Raw genomic sequence first — 18,978 nt, 5'->3', positions numbered from 1 at the left:
CAAATACATTTAGACTTTTACTCAAGTAGTATTTTACTGGTTGACTTTATTTTCTATGAAGGTATCTTTACTTTTACTCAAGTATGACAATTTGGTACTTTTTCCACTATTTGTGTGTAAACTGTTGGGGTGCCCATGATGCTGGAGATCAGAGGTGTCCATTGAGAGAAAGACAGGTTGAGGTTGCCAGGGTTAGAGTAGTGCAGAAGGTGTCGTATGCTGAGGCAGTGAAGAGAATAGAAGAGGAAAATGGGTCCAGGGTGAGGGATCCTAAGAGGATACCTGTGAGTAGGCCGAGGCCTATAGTGATATGAATAACGTGCTTCAGTAAGGTTGCTTATTTGCTGTTCATGGCCCTGGTTGTAGATTGTACCGCAGGAATGGAACGTAAATCACAGAGGATAGATGTTGTGGTGGCAGTTGCAGAGAAGTACTTGGGTGTCTTAGATTTACCTGCTGAAGAGTTACAGGATGTTTTGAACGATAGTGTTCCGTCCTCCCAGACTGCTGGCCTGGAGTAGGATCAGATAGGGCCAAAGTAGTGGAATAGTGGTGAGATTTTAATGTGTGCAGGGTTACTTGGTAGGGCAATGTTTTCACATTGTGTCATTAATTTGTACTACAGAATAGTAGGCTGATACACAGCCGATACAGTAGGTGGTAGCATGCAATTCTAAAAAAAAATTGCAGACCACAATAATACCAAAGAAGAAGTATATACCGGAAGTGGGGTTACAGCGAGAGGTGACCGTGTAGGGACATGCGCTTCTGCTCTGTTAGGCGCTGGCAGTTGAATGAATAGCTGAACTGGAGTCCCAATGAAGGTAAGAGGGAATATTATCGCACTGTGTGTACCTGAGGCACCTGTCTCGTTGCTGGCTCTCGTGTATACACTCGTTGTCGACAAGCCCCGTCTCAGAGAGGACAAAACGGAGCTCTACAAGGTCAGTAACGTTAGCTAGTAATTGTACAGGTTGGTACCTAGGCTAACTAGCACTAGCAACTGATAAGCGAAATGGCTGTTGCGTTTAAAACAGATCATGTAAATAGCTACGTGGTAACAAGTTACAAGTCCAGCTCGCTAACTTGAATTCTAACGAAACCAGTCTTAAAGTCTTACGGAAAAGACACGTCAGATAATTTAACTTTTTGGCCCATGGTTATGGATGCTATGGCGCCTCCTGTGTACCAGTAGCTAGCGAACGTTGGCCAGTTTGCTGTTACATAGAGGTTGAATCTGTACATATATTGCAAGATTCTACATTATTTTTAAATCACGTAGAAATGCTGCTATTATAGCAATTACCGTGATTATCAGTTGGCTATTGACATTTTTATGTCATGATCAAGATTTCAGCTACAACCAGCAAATTGTTTCTACACTCATGCATTTGGCCCATATACAGTCTATGATCTGTCCCTAGGATGAAGAGACTCCCCATCCTAGTTCTGCTCTTGTGGCTATGTGCCATGTTCTACATTGGCATCTTCCTGTTTGTGGGCGGCTTCCTGCTGGTGAGGCTGGAGGTCAACCGGACCAGCACCTGTGGGGATGTTTTGCTGCCAAGGGACCAGCAGGGGGACTTCTGCCAAGGACAGCCACGCTTCCGCAAGGCTGTGGTTCTCATCATAGACGCCCTGAAGATCGACTTTGCCCGCTTTGACCCCGCGAACAAAGAGCCCCGCCCTTTCGAGAACAAGCTGCCCGTGCTGGAGGAAGTGACCTCATCAAAGCCCTCCCATGCCCGCCTGTTCCCATTCCGTGCCGACCCCCCCACCACCACTATGCAGAGGATCAAGGGCTTCACCACAGGCTCCCTGCCCACCTTCATTGATGTGGGCAATAACTTTGCCTCCAGTGCCATCCTGGAGGACAACCTAGTTCACCAGCTAGCAGAAGTGGGTGAGTGACAGTCTATAAAGTCTGGCTCAATTCGCCATCCTGTAAGTAAAACATTCAAGGTTATGCTCAGAAAGGCACAGATGGACAAACATGACAAAAATTTGAACTCAGCTTTGCCTGATTATTCCCTTTCTTCTTTCTATAGGCAAGAGAGTGGTCTTCATGGGTGATGACACATGGGAAAGTCTCTTCCCAAAAAAGTTCCACCGTTCCCTGCCCTTCCCCTCTTTCAATGTCAAGGATCTGCACACAGTGGACAATGGAATTCTGCAGCACCTGTACAACATCAGTAAGCATTGGCAGACAGCCAGACACATTTGTATTTGTGGTGTACAGTATTGGCTTCTCCTTCACATCTCCCTTTCTCTCTCCTCTCTTCCTCAGTGGTAAGTGATGACTGGGATGTGCTGGTAGCTCACTTCCTGGGGGTGGATCACTGTGGCCACAGGTTTGGTCCTGACCACCCGGCCATGGCTGACAAGCTCACCCAGATGGATGGGGTCATCAGGTCAGTGGGAATTATAAGGTCTCCTGGCCACAGTAGCACTAGGCTATTTCATACTCTCTTAGATTCAGTAGTACAGAATGTAATATCAATGCCATTTTAAAGAACTATCTTTAGGATTGCATTTGTACAATGCTCTCTAAAATACTGTGTGCGGTATGTCAGATGACATACCATGGCTCTACCAGTCTGACCATTGTTTTGTCCCCAAGATCTGTGCTTGATCGGCTGCAGAATGACACCCTGTTAGTGGTTATGGGAGATCACGGTATGACAGATACTGGTGACCACGGGGGGGAGAGCCAGAAGGAGACTGATGCTGCCATCTTCCTCTACAGCCCCTCTCCCCTCTTTCCAGCATCCCCTTCCAAGGTGAGTATAGCAGCTGCACATTCCCACCATTCCTATAATATCCTCAACAATCATGATATGAATAGTGAGTGTTGCATTGATCATTCCACATTGAATGACCCTTGTTTTGTTTCTGTCTCCCTGTAGAGTGATCCTGAGGTGGTGCCCCAGACAGACCTGGTGCCTACTCTGGCCCTGCTCCTGGGCATCCCCATCCCCTACAGCAGTGTGGGACAGGTCCTGCTGCCTCTGTTCCCTGCAGAAAGCCAGACAGGGGGTGCACCAGCAGGTCTCAGCCAGGCAGAGGCACTGTGGATCAATGCCAAACAGGTAATCCCAAAGATCTGTTATCATATCAGATGCACACGTGATGTATGTTGAACATTACAATTGACTGCACATTTATGTGCATATTCTAACCATGAATACGAGTTTATATTAATTTGGATTATTAAGTGTTGTACTTCTGGTAAACTTCTGTACTTATTTGATACTATAACATGGAAAATGAGTCAGTACTAGAATTGTTGTTACTTTCAGTACTTCTCTCACATCATCTACTGATTTGAGAGAGGATCAACTCTATCAGTGCATCTGATGTCCCCTTATAGCCCGAGCTCACTGTACCTGCTCCACTTATTTATTGCTAGCTTTAGCCTGTACTGAGGAACCGCTTCCCTCACTGGGAGTCTGGGCTGCATGTTAGCTCCTCACTCATGCTACACTGAAGTTAAAACACTTCAATAATATGGCATGTAGAAATGTTGCAATTGTTCAGAAAGCAATTTACAACACTTTACAATGCAAGAAGATACAGGTAGCTTCCAGCTTTGTAGGCAAACGTTCCTTGCTAGTTTACAGGTGAAGCTAACATCAATTCATGACCCTTGTACTTTTTGATAATATGCAAACCATAATGCAAAATATGTTGATTTTTTAAAGCTCATTGTCACAAAAAACAGTCATTGCCAAAACATTTATTCATTCACTTTATCTCCTTCGCATCAGCCACGATTCTCCTGTCTCTCACTTTGTGTGTGAATTAATTAATTAGTTCTTAGAGACATCTCGCACTTCTATTCAAATGTTGTTCATCAGTTAAATACAATAAGTCCCAAATGGAAAGGAAACTGATTGTTTTATGTCTATAGCCTTTTGAAATCCAGCTCAAGCTCAATAACTCAATGCATGCACACACTCCTATTGAATATGCATTCACTTGAAATGTGGATAGGCTACATATTGATTGACTCAATTTATTTTGGGGCGGCAGGGTAGCCTAGTGGTTAGAGCGTTGGATTAGTAACCGGAAGGTTTCAAGTTCAAACCCCGAGCTGACAAGGTTATTAGGTTATCTGTCGTTCTGCCCCCCACTGTTCCTAGGCCGTCATTGAAAATAAGAATTTGTTCTTAACTGACTTGCCTGGTTAAATAAATAAATAAAATAAATATTTACCATTCAAATAAATAATAAATTAATGTAGTTATACTGAACAGAAATATAAACGCAACAATTTCAGTCAATTTAAATTTATTCATTAGGCCACGCCTAATGGGGAGCCAGGCGTAGCCAATCAGAAGGTTTTTCCCCACAAAAGGACTTTATTACAGACAGAAATACTCTTCAGTTTCAGACGATCCTACAGGTGAAGAAGCCGGAGGTCCTGGGCTGGCATATGTCATGATCAAGCTGTTTATTCAGCTTCTTGATATGTCACAGGATTATCTTGGCAAATGAGAAATGCTCACTAACAAGGATGTAAACAAATTTGTGCACAACATTGGAGAGAAAGCAATTTGTGTGAATGGATAATTTCTGCAATCTTTTATTTCAGCTCATGAAACATGGAACCAACCCTTTACATGTTGCGTTTTATATTTTTGTTCAGTATATATTGGTAAAAACAAAGTCAAATTGATTGTAAAATTGATTCATTAATGCATACATGGCTATCTCTGAAAAATGTCTAATAATATTGAACTCAAGAGATCTTTCTGGATCAAGTCCCGTTCTGTGACTTTGGCTAATACGTCTTGTTTTGACGTGGTATCGGGCATGGTAATGCTAAACCTGGTGTCGGTATCAAAGCCAAAATTCTGGTATCGTGACTACCCAAATTATAAATTTGACCCTTTTTGTCTTTTTAAAGGTCAACCGTTTCCTAGAGACCTATTCCAGCATGGCCAAAGACATCCCTCCAGAGAGTCTGTCTCAGCTGCAGGCAGACTTCTCCCGCCTCTCCTCCAATTACCTCAGCACCGTCAAAGAGGGCCGCTCTCCCACCCCAGAACTAGTGGCCTCCCTGCAGGGGTACCTGACCTCTGTCCGGGACACCTGCCGCGCCACCTGGGCCCACTTCAACCCAGCCAAGATGGCTGCCGGCATAGCTGTCCTGGCGTGTGCCTGTGTGCTGTGTTACGTCCTCTCTGAGATGTCCTCTGTGCTGGTGAGGGAGAGTGGTCTGCTGAGGGTCCCTCTGGTGGCAGCCACTGTGGTGGGGGTGTGTGTGGCTGCAAGTCAGCTGTTCACCCAGGGCTATGCTGAGGGGTCCTGGTGCCTGGCGGCTGCAGCCCTCTCCTCTGAGGTACTGGTCCTCTGGAGAGCCCAACAGGCCAGGAAGACTACAGCGGCTGAGGGTGGAGAGGTGGCCCCAAGACGTGGCTGGCTGACCCTGCCTCGCTTCTTATTAACCCCTCCCCTTCTGGTGCTCCTCCTGCGCTGTGCCTCCCTGCTCTCTGACAGCTATGTAATAGCAGAGGGCCGTGTGGTCACCTTTCTGCTTTTTTCCATGAGTCTTTATGTCCCCTTCCATCTCAACTGGGACGGCCTCCTGCTACCCCCTGTCCATGACCCCCTGAAACCCGCCGGGCTGCTGCCCTCCCCGGTTCTATCCCCCTTAGCCGTAAGGAGGGAGAGCAGTACCTTCCTGGCCTGCCTGGGGGTGTTAGTGGGCTCTCTCTACCTCTCCCTCTTCTTTCACGGCTGTCGTGAGGAGCAGGGCTCCTGCCAGCCCTCCCCGTTCCTCTCCCCCCTGTCACGGGTGCAGGACAGCCGTCTGAAGAACCTGCACTACATCCTGTCTCTGGCCTCTCTGGGCGCCTGGACCTACCTGCTGCGGCGCTGGCTGCGGCACTACGGCAACCTGAACAGCCCTGGTGGCACGGTGTTCACGGCCCGCTGGATCCTGCCTCTGCTGTCTGTCTGTTTGGGGCTCCACTGGGCTGTGGCTGCCACCCCAGAGGACAGCTTTCGGAACCTGGCTGAGCTGATCAGCTTGGGCCAGCGGGCCCTCCCTAGGGTTGCCTTCTCTCTGCTGGGCGTAGGGCTGGCGCTGCTATGGCTGGACCCGCTCACCGTATTTATCAAAAGCAGGGCTGCAACCCCTGTCCGAGGCCCTGTATCGCTCCCCCCACCCCGCTACCGGGCCAGCACGGGCATCAGCACCCAGGCAGAGCTGCACCACCTTATCCCCCAGCTCTACCAGCGCATGCGCCGCTCCCTGGAGGATGGAGAACCAGCCAGGGTTCCTGAGGGGGGTGACCGGCCAGCCGTGGAGGCCTACGGGCTGGGTACGGTCTACTCAGCCCCCGTGGTCCTGCTGTGCGGCCTGCTAGGGCTGGGCCTGCTGCTGCTGCATCCAGAGGGCATGTCCCTGTCCTTCCTGCTGCTGCTCCTGGAGATGGGAGCCCTGCTGCAGATTCACGCCTCCTCCACTACCCTCAACGCCCTGCAGGGGTCGCACTCTGGTAAGCTGCTCACAGTGTGTGATCAATGGTCTGACTATTTGGTCCTCTTTTCATCTTCAATAACATGCCTGTAATTTTACTTTTGCATATGTTGAATGTTTGTCTCGAACTAACTACTAGAGATACTAATGATTATGGATTTATCTTATTTGCCTCTGACTTATTTGTACCCTGCCCTGAACTTTAGTAACTGTCACTGGCCGGCTACCACCCGGTTACACTACCATGCACCTTAGAGGCTGCTGCCCTATGTACATAGTCATTGAACACGGGTTACTTTAATAGTGTTTACGTACTGTTTTACCCACTTCATATGTATATACTGTATTGTAGTCAATGCCTATCCTATTTAACTATTGCTGTACATTATACTATTTTTCAGAATATACAGTGCCTTGCAAAAGTAGTCACCCCCCTTGACATTTTTCCTATTTTGCTGCCTTACAACCTGGAATTAAACTAGATTTTTTGAAGGGGTTGTGTCATTTGATTTACACAACATCCCTACCACTTTGAAGATGCAAATGTTTTTTCATAAAATGTTTTTTATTGTGAGACAAACGAGAAATAAGACCAAATAAACTGAACTTGAGTGTGCATAACTATTCACCCCTCCAAAATCAATACTTTGTAGAGCCACCCTTTGCAGCAATTACTGGTATGGGCAAAACTGCTCCAGCTCCTTCAAGTTGGATGGGTTCCGCTGGTGTATAGCAATCCAATCTTTAAATCATACCACATATTCTCAATTGGATTAAGGTCTGGGCTTTGACTAGGCCATTCCAATACATTTAAATGTTTCCCTTAAACCACTCGAGTGTTGCTTTAGCAGTATGCTTTGGGTCATTGTCCTGCTGAAGGTGAACCTCCGTCCCAGTCTCAAATCTCTGGAAGACTGAAACAGGTTTCTCTCAAGAATTTCCCTGTATTTGGCGCAATCCATCATTCCTTCAATTCTGACCAATTTCAAAGTCCCTGTAGATGAAAAACATTCCCGCAGCATGATGCTGCCACCCCCATGCTTCACTGTGGGGATGGTATTCTTGGGGTGATGGTATTCTTGGGGTGATGAGAGGTGTTGGGTTTGTGCCAAACATAGCATTTTCCTTGATGGCCAAAAAGCTCAATTTTAGTCTCATCTGACCAGGGTACCTTCTTCCATATGTTTGGGGAGTCTCCCCCATGCCCTTTGGCGAACACCAAACGTGTTTCCTTATTTTTTTCTTTAAGCAATGGCTTTTGTCTGGCCAATCTTCCATAAAGCCCAGCTCTGTGGAGGGTAGGCTTAAAGTAGTCCAGTGGACAGATACTCCAATCTCCGCTGTGGAGCTTTGTAGCTCATTCAGGGTTATCTTTGGTCTCTTTTTTGCCTCTCTGATTAATGCCCTCTTTGCCTGGTCTGTGAGTTTTGGTGGGCGGCCCTCTTGGCAGGTTTGTTGTGGTGCATAATCTTTAATTTAATGGTACTCCGTGGGATGTTAAAAGTTTCAGATATTTTTTTTATAACCCAAACCTGATCTATACTTCTCCGACTTTGTACCTGACCTGTTTGGAGAGCTCCTTGGTCTTCGTGGTGCTGCTTAGTGGTGTTGCAGACTCTGCGGCCTTTCAGAGCAGGTGTATGTATATATATATATATATATATATATATACTGAGATCATGTGACCGATCATGAGACACTTAGATTGCACACAGGTGATCTTTATTTAACTAATTATGTAACTTCTGAAGGTAATTGGTTGCACCAGATCTTATTTAGGGGCTTCATAGCAAAGGGGGTGAATACATGTGCACACACCAATTCCCCCCCCCCCCCCCCCATTTCACTTCACCAATTTGGACTATTTTGTGTATGTCCATTACATGAAATCCAAATAAAAATCCATTTAAATTACAGGTTGTAATGCAACTAAATAGGAAAAACGCCAAGGGGGATGAATAAATTTGCAAGGCACCTTATATATACAGTGCCTTGCGAAAGTATTCGGCCCCCTTGAACTTTGCGACCTTTTGCCACATTTCAGGCTTCAAACATAAAGATATAAAACTGTACTTTTTTTGTGAAGAATCAACAACAAGTGGGACACAATCATGAAGTGGAACGACATTTATTGGATATTTCAAACTTTTTTAACAAATCAAAAACTGAAAAATTGGGCGTGCAAAATTATTCAGCCCCTTTACTTTCAGTGCAGCAAACTCTCTCCAGAAGTTTAGTGAGGATATCTGAATGATCCAATGTTGACCTAAATGACTAATGATGATAAATACAATCCACCTGTGTGTAATCAAGTCTCCGAATAAATGCACCTGCACTGTGATAGTCTCAGAGGTCCGTTAAAAGCGCAGAGAGCATCATGAAGAACAAGGAACACACCAGGCAGGTCCGAGATACTGTTGTGAAGAAGTTTAAAGCCGGATTTGGATACAAAAAGATTTCCCAAGCTTTAAACATCCCAAGGAGCACTGTGCAAGCGATAGGACAACAATCAGTCGTATATTGCACAAATCTGGCCTTTATGGAAGAGTGGCAAGAAGAAAGACATTTCTTAAAGATATCCATAAAAAGTGTTGTTTAAAGTTTGCCACAAGCCACCTGGGAGACACACCAAACATGTGGAAGAAGGTGCTCTGGTCAGATGAAACCAAAATGGAACTTTTTGGCAACAATGCAAAACGCTATGTTTGGCGTAAAAGCAACACAGCTGAACACACCATCCCCACTGTCAAACATGGTGGTGGCAGCATCATGGTTTGGGCCTGCTTTTCTTCAGCAGGGACAGGGAAGATGGTTAAAATTGATGGGAAGATGGATGGAGCCAAATACAGGACCATTCTGGAAGAAAACCTGATGGAGTCTGCAAAAGACCTGAGACTGGGACGGAGATTTGTCTTCCAACAAGACAATGATCCAAAACATAAAGCAAAATCTACAATGGAATGGTTCAAAAATAAACATATCCAGGTGTTAGAATGGCCAAGGCAAAGTCCAGACCTGAATCCAATCGAGAATCTGTGGAAAGAACTGAAAACTGCTGTTCACAAATGCTCTCCATCCAACCTCACTGAGCTCGAGCTGTTTTGCGAGGAATGGGAAAAAATTTCAGTCTCTCGATGTGCAAAACTGATAGAGACATACTCCAAGCGACTTACAGCTGTAATCGCAGCAAAAGGTGGCGCTACAAAGTATTAACTTAAGGGGGCTGAATAATTTTGCACGCCCAATTTTTCAGTTTTATATATATATATATATATATCAGTACCAATCAAAAGTTTGGACACACTTATTCATTCCAGGGCTTTTCTTTATGTTTGCAATTTTCTACATTGTACAATAATAGTGAAGACATAAACTATGAAATAACACATGGAATTTAACAAATGTTATCTATTTTAGATTCTTCAAAGTGTCCACCTTTTGCCTTAATTACAGCTTTGCACACTCTTGTCATTCATTCAGCCAGCTTCGTGAGGTAGTCACCTGGAATGCATTTCAATTAGCAATTGTGACTTGTTAAAAGTTAATTTGTGGAATTTCTCTCCACCTTAATGCATTTGAGCCAATCAGTTGTGTTGTGACAAGGTAGGGGTGGTATACAGAAGGTAGCCATATTTTGTAAACTACCAAGTCTATATTATGGCAAGAACAGCTCAAATAAGCAAAGAGAAACAGTCAAGCTCAGTCAATCCAGATAATTTCAAGAACATTGAAAGTTTCTTCAAGTGCAGTCATAAAAATCATCAAGCGCAGTGATGAAACTGGCTCTCATGATGACTGCCACAGGAAAGGAAGAGCCAGAATTACCTCTGCTGCTGAGGATACTTTCATTAGAGTTACCAGCCTCAGAAATAGCAGCCCAAATAAATGCTTCACAGAGTGTCTTTGTGAGATGCAGAGTAGGTGAACGGATGTTCTCCCCATGTGTGGTTCTCACCGTGAAGTATGGAGGAGGTGGTGTGGGGGTGCTTTGCTGATGACACGGTCAGTGATTCATTTAGAATTCAATGCACACTTAACCAGCATGGCTACCACAGCATTCTGCAGCGATATGCCATCCCATCTGGTTTGCGCTTAGTGGGACTATCATTTGTTTTTCAACATGAAAATGACCCCAAACACACCTCCAGGCTGTGTAAGGGCTATTTGACCAAGAAGGAGAGTGATGGAGTGCTACATCAGATGACCTGGCCTCCACAATCACATGACCTCAACCCAATTGAGATGGTTTGGGATGAGTTGGGCCGCAGAGAGAAGGAAAAGCAGCCAACAAGTGCTCAGCATACGTGGGAACTCCTTCAAGACTGTTTGAAAAGCATTCCAGGTGAAGCTGATTGTCAGAATGCCTTGACAGCTTTGCACACTCTTGGCAAAGGGTGGCTACTTTGAAGAAATCTCAAATATATTTTTCTCAACACTTTGTTTTGGTTACTACATGATTCCATATGTGTTATTTAATAGTTTTGATGTCTTCACTATTATTCTACAATGTAGAATGTAGTAAAAATAAGAAAACCCTTGAATGAGTAGGCATGTCCAAACTTTTGATGTGTGTGTGTGTGTCTCACACAGAAAAAAAACGATTTAATCAAATGTTAGAATAAGGCTGTAATGTAACAACGTGGAAAAAGTCGAGGGGGCTAAATACTTTCCGGGTGCACTGTACATACACAACCGTTCAAAGGTTTGGGGTCACTTAGAAATGTCCTTGTTTTCTATGAAAACATACATGAAATGAGTTGCAAAATGAATAGGAAATATAGTCAAGACGTTGACAAGGTTATAAATTAGGATTTTTAATTGAAATAATTGTCCTTCAAACTTTGCTTTCATCAAAGAATACTCCATTTGCAGCAATTACAGCCTTGCAGACCTTTGTCATTTTAGTTGTCAATTTGTTATGGGGATCTCTAGAGATTTCACCCCATACTTCCTGAAGCACCTCCCACAAGTTGGATTGGCTTGATGAGCACTTCTTACGGTAAATACGGTAAAGCTGCTCCCACAACAGCTGAATAGGGTTGAGATCCAGTGACTGTGCTGGCCACTCCATTATAGACAGAATACCAGCTGACTGCTTCTCCCCTAAATAGTTCTTGCATAGTTTGGAGCTGTGCTTTAGGTCATTGTCCTGTTGTAGGAGGAAATTGGCTCCAATGAAGCGCCTTCCACAGTGTATGGCGTTGCAGAATGGAGTGATAGCCTTCCTTCTTCAAGATCCCTTTTACCCTGTACAAATCCCCCACTTTACTGCCACCAAAGCACCCCAGACCATCACATTGCCTCCACCATGCTTGACAGATGGCGTCAAGCACTCCTCCATCACATCTTCTCATTTTTCTGCCTCTCACGAATGTTCTTCTTTGTGATCCAAACACCTCAAACTTCGATTCGTCTGTCCATAACCCTTTTTTCCAATCTTCCTCTGTCCAGTGTCTGTGTTCTTTTCCCCATCTTAATCTTTTATTTTTATTGGCCAGTCTGAGAGATGGCTTTTTCTTTGGAACTCTGCCTAGAAGGCCAGCATCCCAGAGTCGTCTCTTCACTGTTGACATTGAGACTGGTGTTTTACTGGTACTATTTAATGAAGCTGCCAGTTGAGGACTTGTGAGGCGTCTGTTTCTCAAACTAGACACTCTAATGTACTTGCCCTCTTGCTCAGTTGTGCACCGAGTCCTCCCACTCCTCTTTCTATTCTGGTTAGAGCCAGTTTGCGCTGTTCTGTGAAGGGAGTAGTACACAGCGTTGCACGAGAGATTCAGTTTCTTGGCGATTTCTCGCATGGAATAGCCTTCATTTCTCAGAATAAGAATAGACAGACGAGTTTCAGAAGAAAATTCTTTATTTCTGGCCATTTTGAGTCTCTAATCAAACCCACAAACGCTGATGCTCCAGATACTCAACTGGTCTAAAGAAAATCAGTTGTATTGCTTCTTTAATCAGGACAACAGCTTTCAGCTGTGCTAACATAATTGCAAAAGGGTTTTCTAATGATCAATTACCCTTTTAAAATGATCAACTTGGATTACCTAACACAACATGCCAATGGAACACAGGAGTGATGGTTGCTGATAATGGGCCTATGTAGATATCCATATAAAATCCTCCGTTTCCAGCTACAATCGTCATTTACAACATTAACAACGTCTACACTGTATTTCTGATCAAGTTGATGTTATTTTAATGGACAAAAATGTGCTTTTCTTTCAAAAACAAGGACATTTCTAAGTGGCCCCTAAACTTTGAACGGTAGTGTGCATACCTAGATACATAAATGCATACAGACAGACAGACAGACTCCGACATTGCTCGTCCTAATATTTCTTAATTCCATTCTTTTACTTTTTCGATTTGTGTGTATTGTTAGATATTACTGCACTGTTAGAGCTAGAAACACTAGCATTTCGCTACACCTGCAATAACATTTGCTAAATATGTGTGTGCGACCAATAAGGTTTTACTTTGATTTGACTTGTCTCTCCCTCTGCCAGGTGGCTTTTCTGTGCCCTGGACCCCGGTAATGCTGTGGTCCCTGGCTGCCACTCAGTTCTTCCATGCCACAGGCCATCTGCCTACGTTCCCATCCATCCAGTGGGCTGCTGCCTTTGTGGGCTTCCCTGGTGGGCACACGGGCACCATACTCCCCGCTTCACTGGTCACCCTCAACACCTTCTCCTCACACATCCTCTTTGCAGGTACTCACCCGTTTACTGTGTTGTACAGTAAGAATTCTAATGTATTTAGGTTGATTGACATCGTGGTTAATGTGGCTATAATCATATCCCTCCTGACATTATTTCAGTCTATGCGTAATACCGTACCACACTTCAATACTGACAACCTCTTAAGTTAATTGATGGCTACACAGTGTACCTGAATATTGATCATGAATATGATGCTCAGTTTATGCTGATGTGTCTGTATGTTTGTGAATACAGTGGCTTGTCCGCTGCTTCTCTTCTGGCCGCTGGTGTGTGAGGTGCGAGGGGGACGAGGAGGAAGAGGGGGGGGTGGGGAGGAAGGAGAGGACAATGCTATCATGGAGATGAGACTAAGGGAGAGTCCCCAGCAGTTCAGCTCTGCCCTTCTACAGCTCGCAACACGCTACCTCTTCATTAACGGGGCACAGGTAAGCACTATTAGAATAATGGCATGAATATTTACATTTTTATTTAAATAACCAAAATATTGCTCTTGACTAATCAGAATGATGCAAAATGTCACAAACACAGTTGTTTTCTGGGTGCTATTCTCCGGTAGTTTCTGGCTAACAGAAGCATAGGCTAACAGCAACAGTGAAAGAGAAGTCTGGCGTTTGCCATTGTAGAACTGATTCTGTTCTGGTGAGAGTTTTGCATTGATCTGTGTCAGGTCTCTGTTGGTGCGTGCCTGTAGGCTAATTGTTGTTTGAAGTGGGGAAAATAGCATATCGTTGTCAGGGCTAACCGGAGGGATAAATGCTGTAATAGTATAAAATGCCCTTTCATGTAAAACATAACCCAGAGTCCATGAGAAAGACAATGATATTAAAATAATCACTTTGTGTGTCCTCAGAAATGTAGGCTACATTTACAGCTGTAAATAGTGTACTGTCAGCCATGTGACATCTGAAGCAGCAGTAGCTCAATGGACCGTACATAAACACTACATTTTTTTAGTTTTTATTAAATTAAGAATTTCATGAAAATATGCTTGTGTGTAACAAAGTAACTTGGACCATTTCAGTTAGACAACGTTTTAAAATAGACCTACGTTTATCAAAATGAATACACTCACAAGTGTTTGAATAATAACGTCCATTCGGATAGTAGAATTACCATGCCCATCCCTAACACACACGCTACTGCTCTGCCATTGACTCAGGACCTCTTCTCCCCTCTTTCAGGTCTTTGCATCAGTCTGTGCAGCTGCTATCCTCAGGAGACATTTAATGGTGTGGAAGGTTTTTGCACCCAAGTAAGTATCTTTACCAACTCACAGTAACCACAGTATTGGCTTTGTGTCATTCCTTCCTACTCTGTGTTACTGGGTTTGTCCCTGGTCATGCTCTCAAAATGTGTCATCTGTCTTCTCTAGCATGCTATTAAGCATTATGTCTTCTCTAACATGTTTCCTATATATTTGCAGGTTGATGTTTGAGGCCTCAGGGTTCCTGGTGAGCAGTGTGTTTGTGCTGGTGGGGGTGACCCTGGTGATGAGGGTGGACGTGGCAGTGGGGCGCTGGTTTAAGAGACTCCTCCCTGACACGTCTGGGTAGAGCTGCTATTGCACTGTTGCAATTGACCAGGGCCCACTGTAAGGCACCCTACACTGTACATCCCTCTCTGGTTCTGGGGGGGTGCAAGGATGGTGGGGGGGGGGGGGGTCCTGGGGTGACCCAGGGGAATTCGCCATAAGGGCAGCCGTAAGTATCTAGAGGGACTGAGGTGTTTGGGTGACTTGTCCTCTCAAACTCAACTTCAGTGTAGGCTGTATGATGTCAACAAAGGTGCTCTCTCCTCTTGCTCTGTCAATGCAGACGGACCACAATGGAACTGAATGGTTGAACTTTTCACATCCATCCTCAAAATGACAAACTCTAAAACCATTGAAGAACATCTGTAATACTCCACTTTATTCTCCTTGGTCATGTATGGGACAGATCCAAGCCTTCACAGCATTACCCTCCATTGTATTGCCTATCGGGTGGCCAGTTAATGAGGCTGTTTACAGAGTGGATGGGAAAGGGGCCTATGGGACCCACAATGCTCTCTGGCTCATGCTCAGTTATGTATGACAGGTCAACAGGAAATGGGTGGATAGTGTGCAAAAAGCAATGAAATTAATCCATCCCAACAAAGTGCATTATGTCTGTCATCTCAAGTGTCTGCTGAAGGAAATGTTCAATTCTTCTGTTTTTATCGTTTTTATATTTAAAACTGGTGGTTTCTTACTGCCAACACTGACGATTATATTACAATATTTCACAGCATCAGCAATAACTGTCTTAATTCATCTCGAATAACAGTATGATTTATAATAATGTTTTCTAATCCCAAATATACAGGTCAGTAGTCTTGTGAGCCAATAAAGCACCTTTTCCCTTGGACAGGATGGCTTTAATGAATGCCTTGTGTGATGTGACTTGTTGGATGAAAAAAAAAAAGTTGAAATTGAGGACATAAGCATTGACTGTTTTTATTTATTTCTCTGTGGTAGGTACAGTGTTCTGTAGGTCACTGGACAAGGACATGTTACATTTCTCAGCTCTAGTCTACAATGCATGAAACTGAAGGGATGTAATTTGAGCTCAGGTTGAATTTGCCCCAATGCAATAGAGCTCCCTTGCTCAAGCTGTCTAAGTGAATGATTGATGTCTACTTCTCTTGGCGGAAGGTAGTGGGTACTATATTTATGCCAATCTGAGTCATGCCTTGTTATAAGTGTTGGTGAGTTGATAGGTTCAGTTGCCATAGATTTTTTTCGTTACAAATACTTTTGTTTAATATAACCAATGAACTAAATTGATCTTATTGTGAAACTCAAATTAAATAGTTTGTACATTTATGAAAGTGTTTGTCCCGCTTTAAATTGTTTAGCTTATACTGTTTTCAAAAATCCTTCATAAGCACTGTGTTACAAAGCATCCATAACAGTATGTCATGCTTTATAAAGGGTTCACAAATGTGACATGTTTTGATGAAGGATTGCATACACTCTAAAGTAAGGTCACATTACACCTAATCTCATTCCAAGACACTATCGGCCAAATGTGTGGACGGTCTGGTGTACCAACGCATCACACTTGGCCTTCATTAGTTAGGTTTCAAATCAAATAAATAGTGGAAATGGCCAGGGTGTAGCCATAATTTTTTAGACTTACTTTACTCTGTAAGGTCACTCCTGTAGAATTCTCTGGTCACTCCCACTAAGGCCAACTCTGAATGATTGATATCCCAGGCTTATACAGTGGGGCAAAACCGTATTTAGTCAGCCACCAATTGTGCAAGTTCTCCCACTTAAAAAGATGAGAGGCCTGTAATTTTCATCATAGGTACACTTCAACTATGACAGGCAAAATGAGGGGAAAAAAATCCAGAAAATCACATTGTAGGATTTTAAATGAATGTATTTGCAAATGATGGTGGAAAATAAGTATTTGGTCAATGACAAAAGTTTATCTCAATACTTTGTTATATACCCTTTCTTAGCAATGACAGAGGTCAAACGTTTTCTGTAAGTCTTCACAAGGTTTTCACACACTGTTGCTGGTATTTTGGCCTATTCCTCCATGCAGATCTCCTCTAGAGCAGTGATGTTTTGGGGCTGTTGCTGGGCAACATGGACTTTCAATAATTTTCTATGGGGTTAAGATCTGGAGACTGGCTAGGCCACTCCAGGACCTTGAAATAGTTCTTACGAAGCCACTCCTTCGTTGCCCAGGCGGTGTGTTTGGGATCATTGTCATGCTGAAAGACCCAGCATCTTCAATGCCCTTGCTGATGGAAGGAGGTTTACACTCAAAATCTCACGATACATGGCCCCATTCATTCTTTCCTTTACACGGATCAGTCGTCCTGGTCCCTTTGCAGAAAAACAGCTCCAAAGCATGATGCTTCCACCCCCATGCTTCACAGTAGGTATGGTGTTCTTCGGATACAACTCAGCATTCTTTGTCCTCCAAACACGACGAGTTGAGTTTTTACCAAAAAGTTATATTTTGGTTTCATCTGACCATATGACATTCTCCCAATCTTCTTCATCCAAATGCTCTCTAGCAAACTTCAGACGGGCCTGGACATGTAGTGGCTTAAGCAGGGGGACACGTCTGGCACTGCAGGATTTGAGTCCCTGGCGGTGTATTGTGTTACTGATGGTAGGCTTTGTTACTTTGGTCCCAGCTCTCTGCAGGTCATTCACTAGGTGTGGTTCTGGGATTTTTGCTCACCGTTCTTGTGGTCATTTTGACCCCACAGAGTGAGATCTTGCGTGGAGCCCCAGATCAAGGGAGATTATCAGTGGTCTTGTATGTCTTCCATTTCCTAATAATTGCTCCCACAGTTGATTTCTTCAAACCAAGCTGCTTACCTATTGCAGATTCAGTCTTCCCAGCCTGGTGCAGGTCTACAATTTTGTTTCTGGTGTCCTTTGACAGCTCTTTGGTCTTGGCCATAGTGGAGTTTGGAGTGTGACTGTTTGAGGTTGTGGACAGGTGTCTTTTATACTGATAACAAGTTCAAACAGGTGCCAAAGTGGTGCCAAGTGGAGGACAGAGGAGCCTCTTAAAGAAGAAGTTACAGGTCTGTGAGAGACAGAAATCTTGTTTGTTTGTAGGTGACCAAATACTTATTTTCCACCATAATTTGCAAATAAATTCATAAAAAATCCTACACTGTGATTTTCTGTATTTTCTTTTCTCATTTTGTCTGTCATAGTTGAAGTGTACCTATGATGAAAATTACAGACCTCTCATCTTTTTAAGTGGGAGAACTTACACAATTGGTGGCTGACTAAATACTTTTTTGCACCACTGTATTTCTTGTGCAATAACCTGAGGATGACATTACACCAAGAAACACTTACCTTGATGAAAGCCCCCAACTTAAAGAAATAGAAAATGTCTTTCTTCTGGAACCAAGTTACATGTTCCACAGTCCACAACACGCACACAAAAACTAGCCATATCGTGGGGTGCTTGGCCCAATCAGGTCTTTGACACATTCATCCACTTCCCCACTGAAAGATCCCCTACAGAATGTTGTCACCATTGTAACAGGCTGTAATCAAGCCCTGGTCTCAAGCATGGGAACAGAAGAGGAATACCTGGTGCAGTCATCTCAGGTTGGACACCAAGTCATCTTGGTTCTGACACACACACACACACACACAAACGCATTTAAATACCTCTCACACCCTACTGTAACCTGTGGATCACGAGAGCACCTTCATAAATCAGCAGAACGTTAATAACCTATTTATTGACTCTGTGTAGTGTCCTGTACTACTTAGTTTGAATTGAGAGACCTTCGGTCATTCACGACGCAGTACTTAATTTAAAGATATACCCCTATGGCCATTTATAACACATACATTAATGCCTTGTATCATATGATGCTGTTCTGACTATAAAGTCAGACACCTTTGGTCATAACACATACAAAAAGATTTAATGATGTACACACATGTATTTACACAAATCATAGATAAAAGCTAAAACACATAAACAAAGACATGTTTAAGCCATACATTTCCTTTAATTTGTATTTTTTCTTAAACGATACAAATAAATACATTAAGTTTCAAAAAGTCCAGCAATGCAATTACATTGAATATTAAACAGAGCTGTGAATAGAGTAGCTTTACACTGAGCCGGCGGACAAATGGTTATTGGTCTCTGCCTGTTGGTGGTTCCAACCTTAAAAGTAACAACAAAGAAAGCTAGCAGGTCTGTTAGGAAATGCCTTTTGTCACACCATCTGGATAAGGGCATTTCT

The 18,978-nt window shown here is 43.7% G+C and overlaps 1 protein-coding gene across 3 annotated transcripts; it reads left to right on the top strand.

Annotated features, from left to right (window-relative positions):
* The first annotated feature begins 698 nt into the window (after positions 1–698).
* On the top strand, positions 699–16,051 carry pigo (phosphatidylinositol glycan anchor biosynthesis, class O). Of its 3 annotated transcripts, none has more exons than XM_021602565.3 (11): positions 699–824; positions 1,425–1,903; positions 2,049–2,192; positions 2,288–2,411; positions 2,621–2,780; positions 2,907–3,089; positions 4,910–6,506; positions 12,997–13,200; positions 13,444–13,634; positions 14,391–14,461; positions 14,633–16,051. In XM_021602565.3, the coding sequence occupies exons 2-11, from the start codon at positions 1,426–1,428 to the stop codon at positions 14,760–14,762; spliced, it is 3,282 nt and encodes a 1,093-aa protein (XP_021458240.3). In that variant the 5' UTR covers positions 699–824; position 1,425; the 3' UTR covers positions 14,763–16,051. The 3 variants fall into 3 exon arrangements, 2 of the variants coding, with proteins under 2 accessions (XP_021458240.3, XP_021458239.3); XM_021602564.3 differs by having other exon boundaries at positions 716–944; XR_016495997.1 differs by having other exon boundaries at positions 720–944; positions 4,910–8,123; positions 14,633–14,839.
* Positions 16,052–18,978: the final 2,927 nt, after the last annotated feature.

The sequence above is a fragment of the Oncorhynchus mykiss genome, chromosome 5 (genome assembly GCF_057628025.1).
Source record: "Oncorhynchus mykiss isolate SJ-2025 chromosome 5, ASM5762802v1, whole genome shotgun sequence".
Classification (NCBI taxonomy): Eukaryota; Metazoa; Chordata; class Actinopteri; order Salmoniformes; family Salmonidae; genus Oncorhynchus; species Oncorhynchus mykiss.
This window is presented reverse-complemented; position numbering and strand designations above follow the sequence as displayed.

Coding starts and splice junctions, on each gene's coding strand:
- pigo (XM_021602565.3), top strand. CDS start 1,426: ATGAAGAGACTCCCCATCCTAGTTCTGCTCTTGTGGCTATGTGCCATG. Junction 2,193..2,287: donor GCAGCACCTGTACAACATCA/GTAAGCATTGGC, acceptor TCTCTTCCTCAG/TGGTAAGTGATGACTGGGAT. Junction 13,635..14,390: donor TCTTCATTAACGGGGCACAG/GTAAGCACTATT, acceptor CCCCTCTTTCAG/GTCTTTGCATCAGTCTGTGC.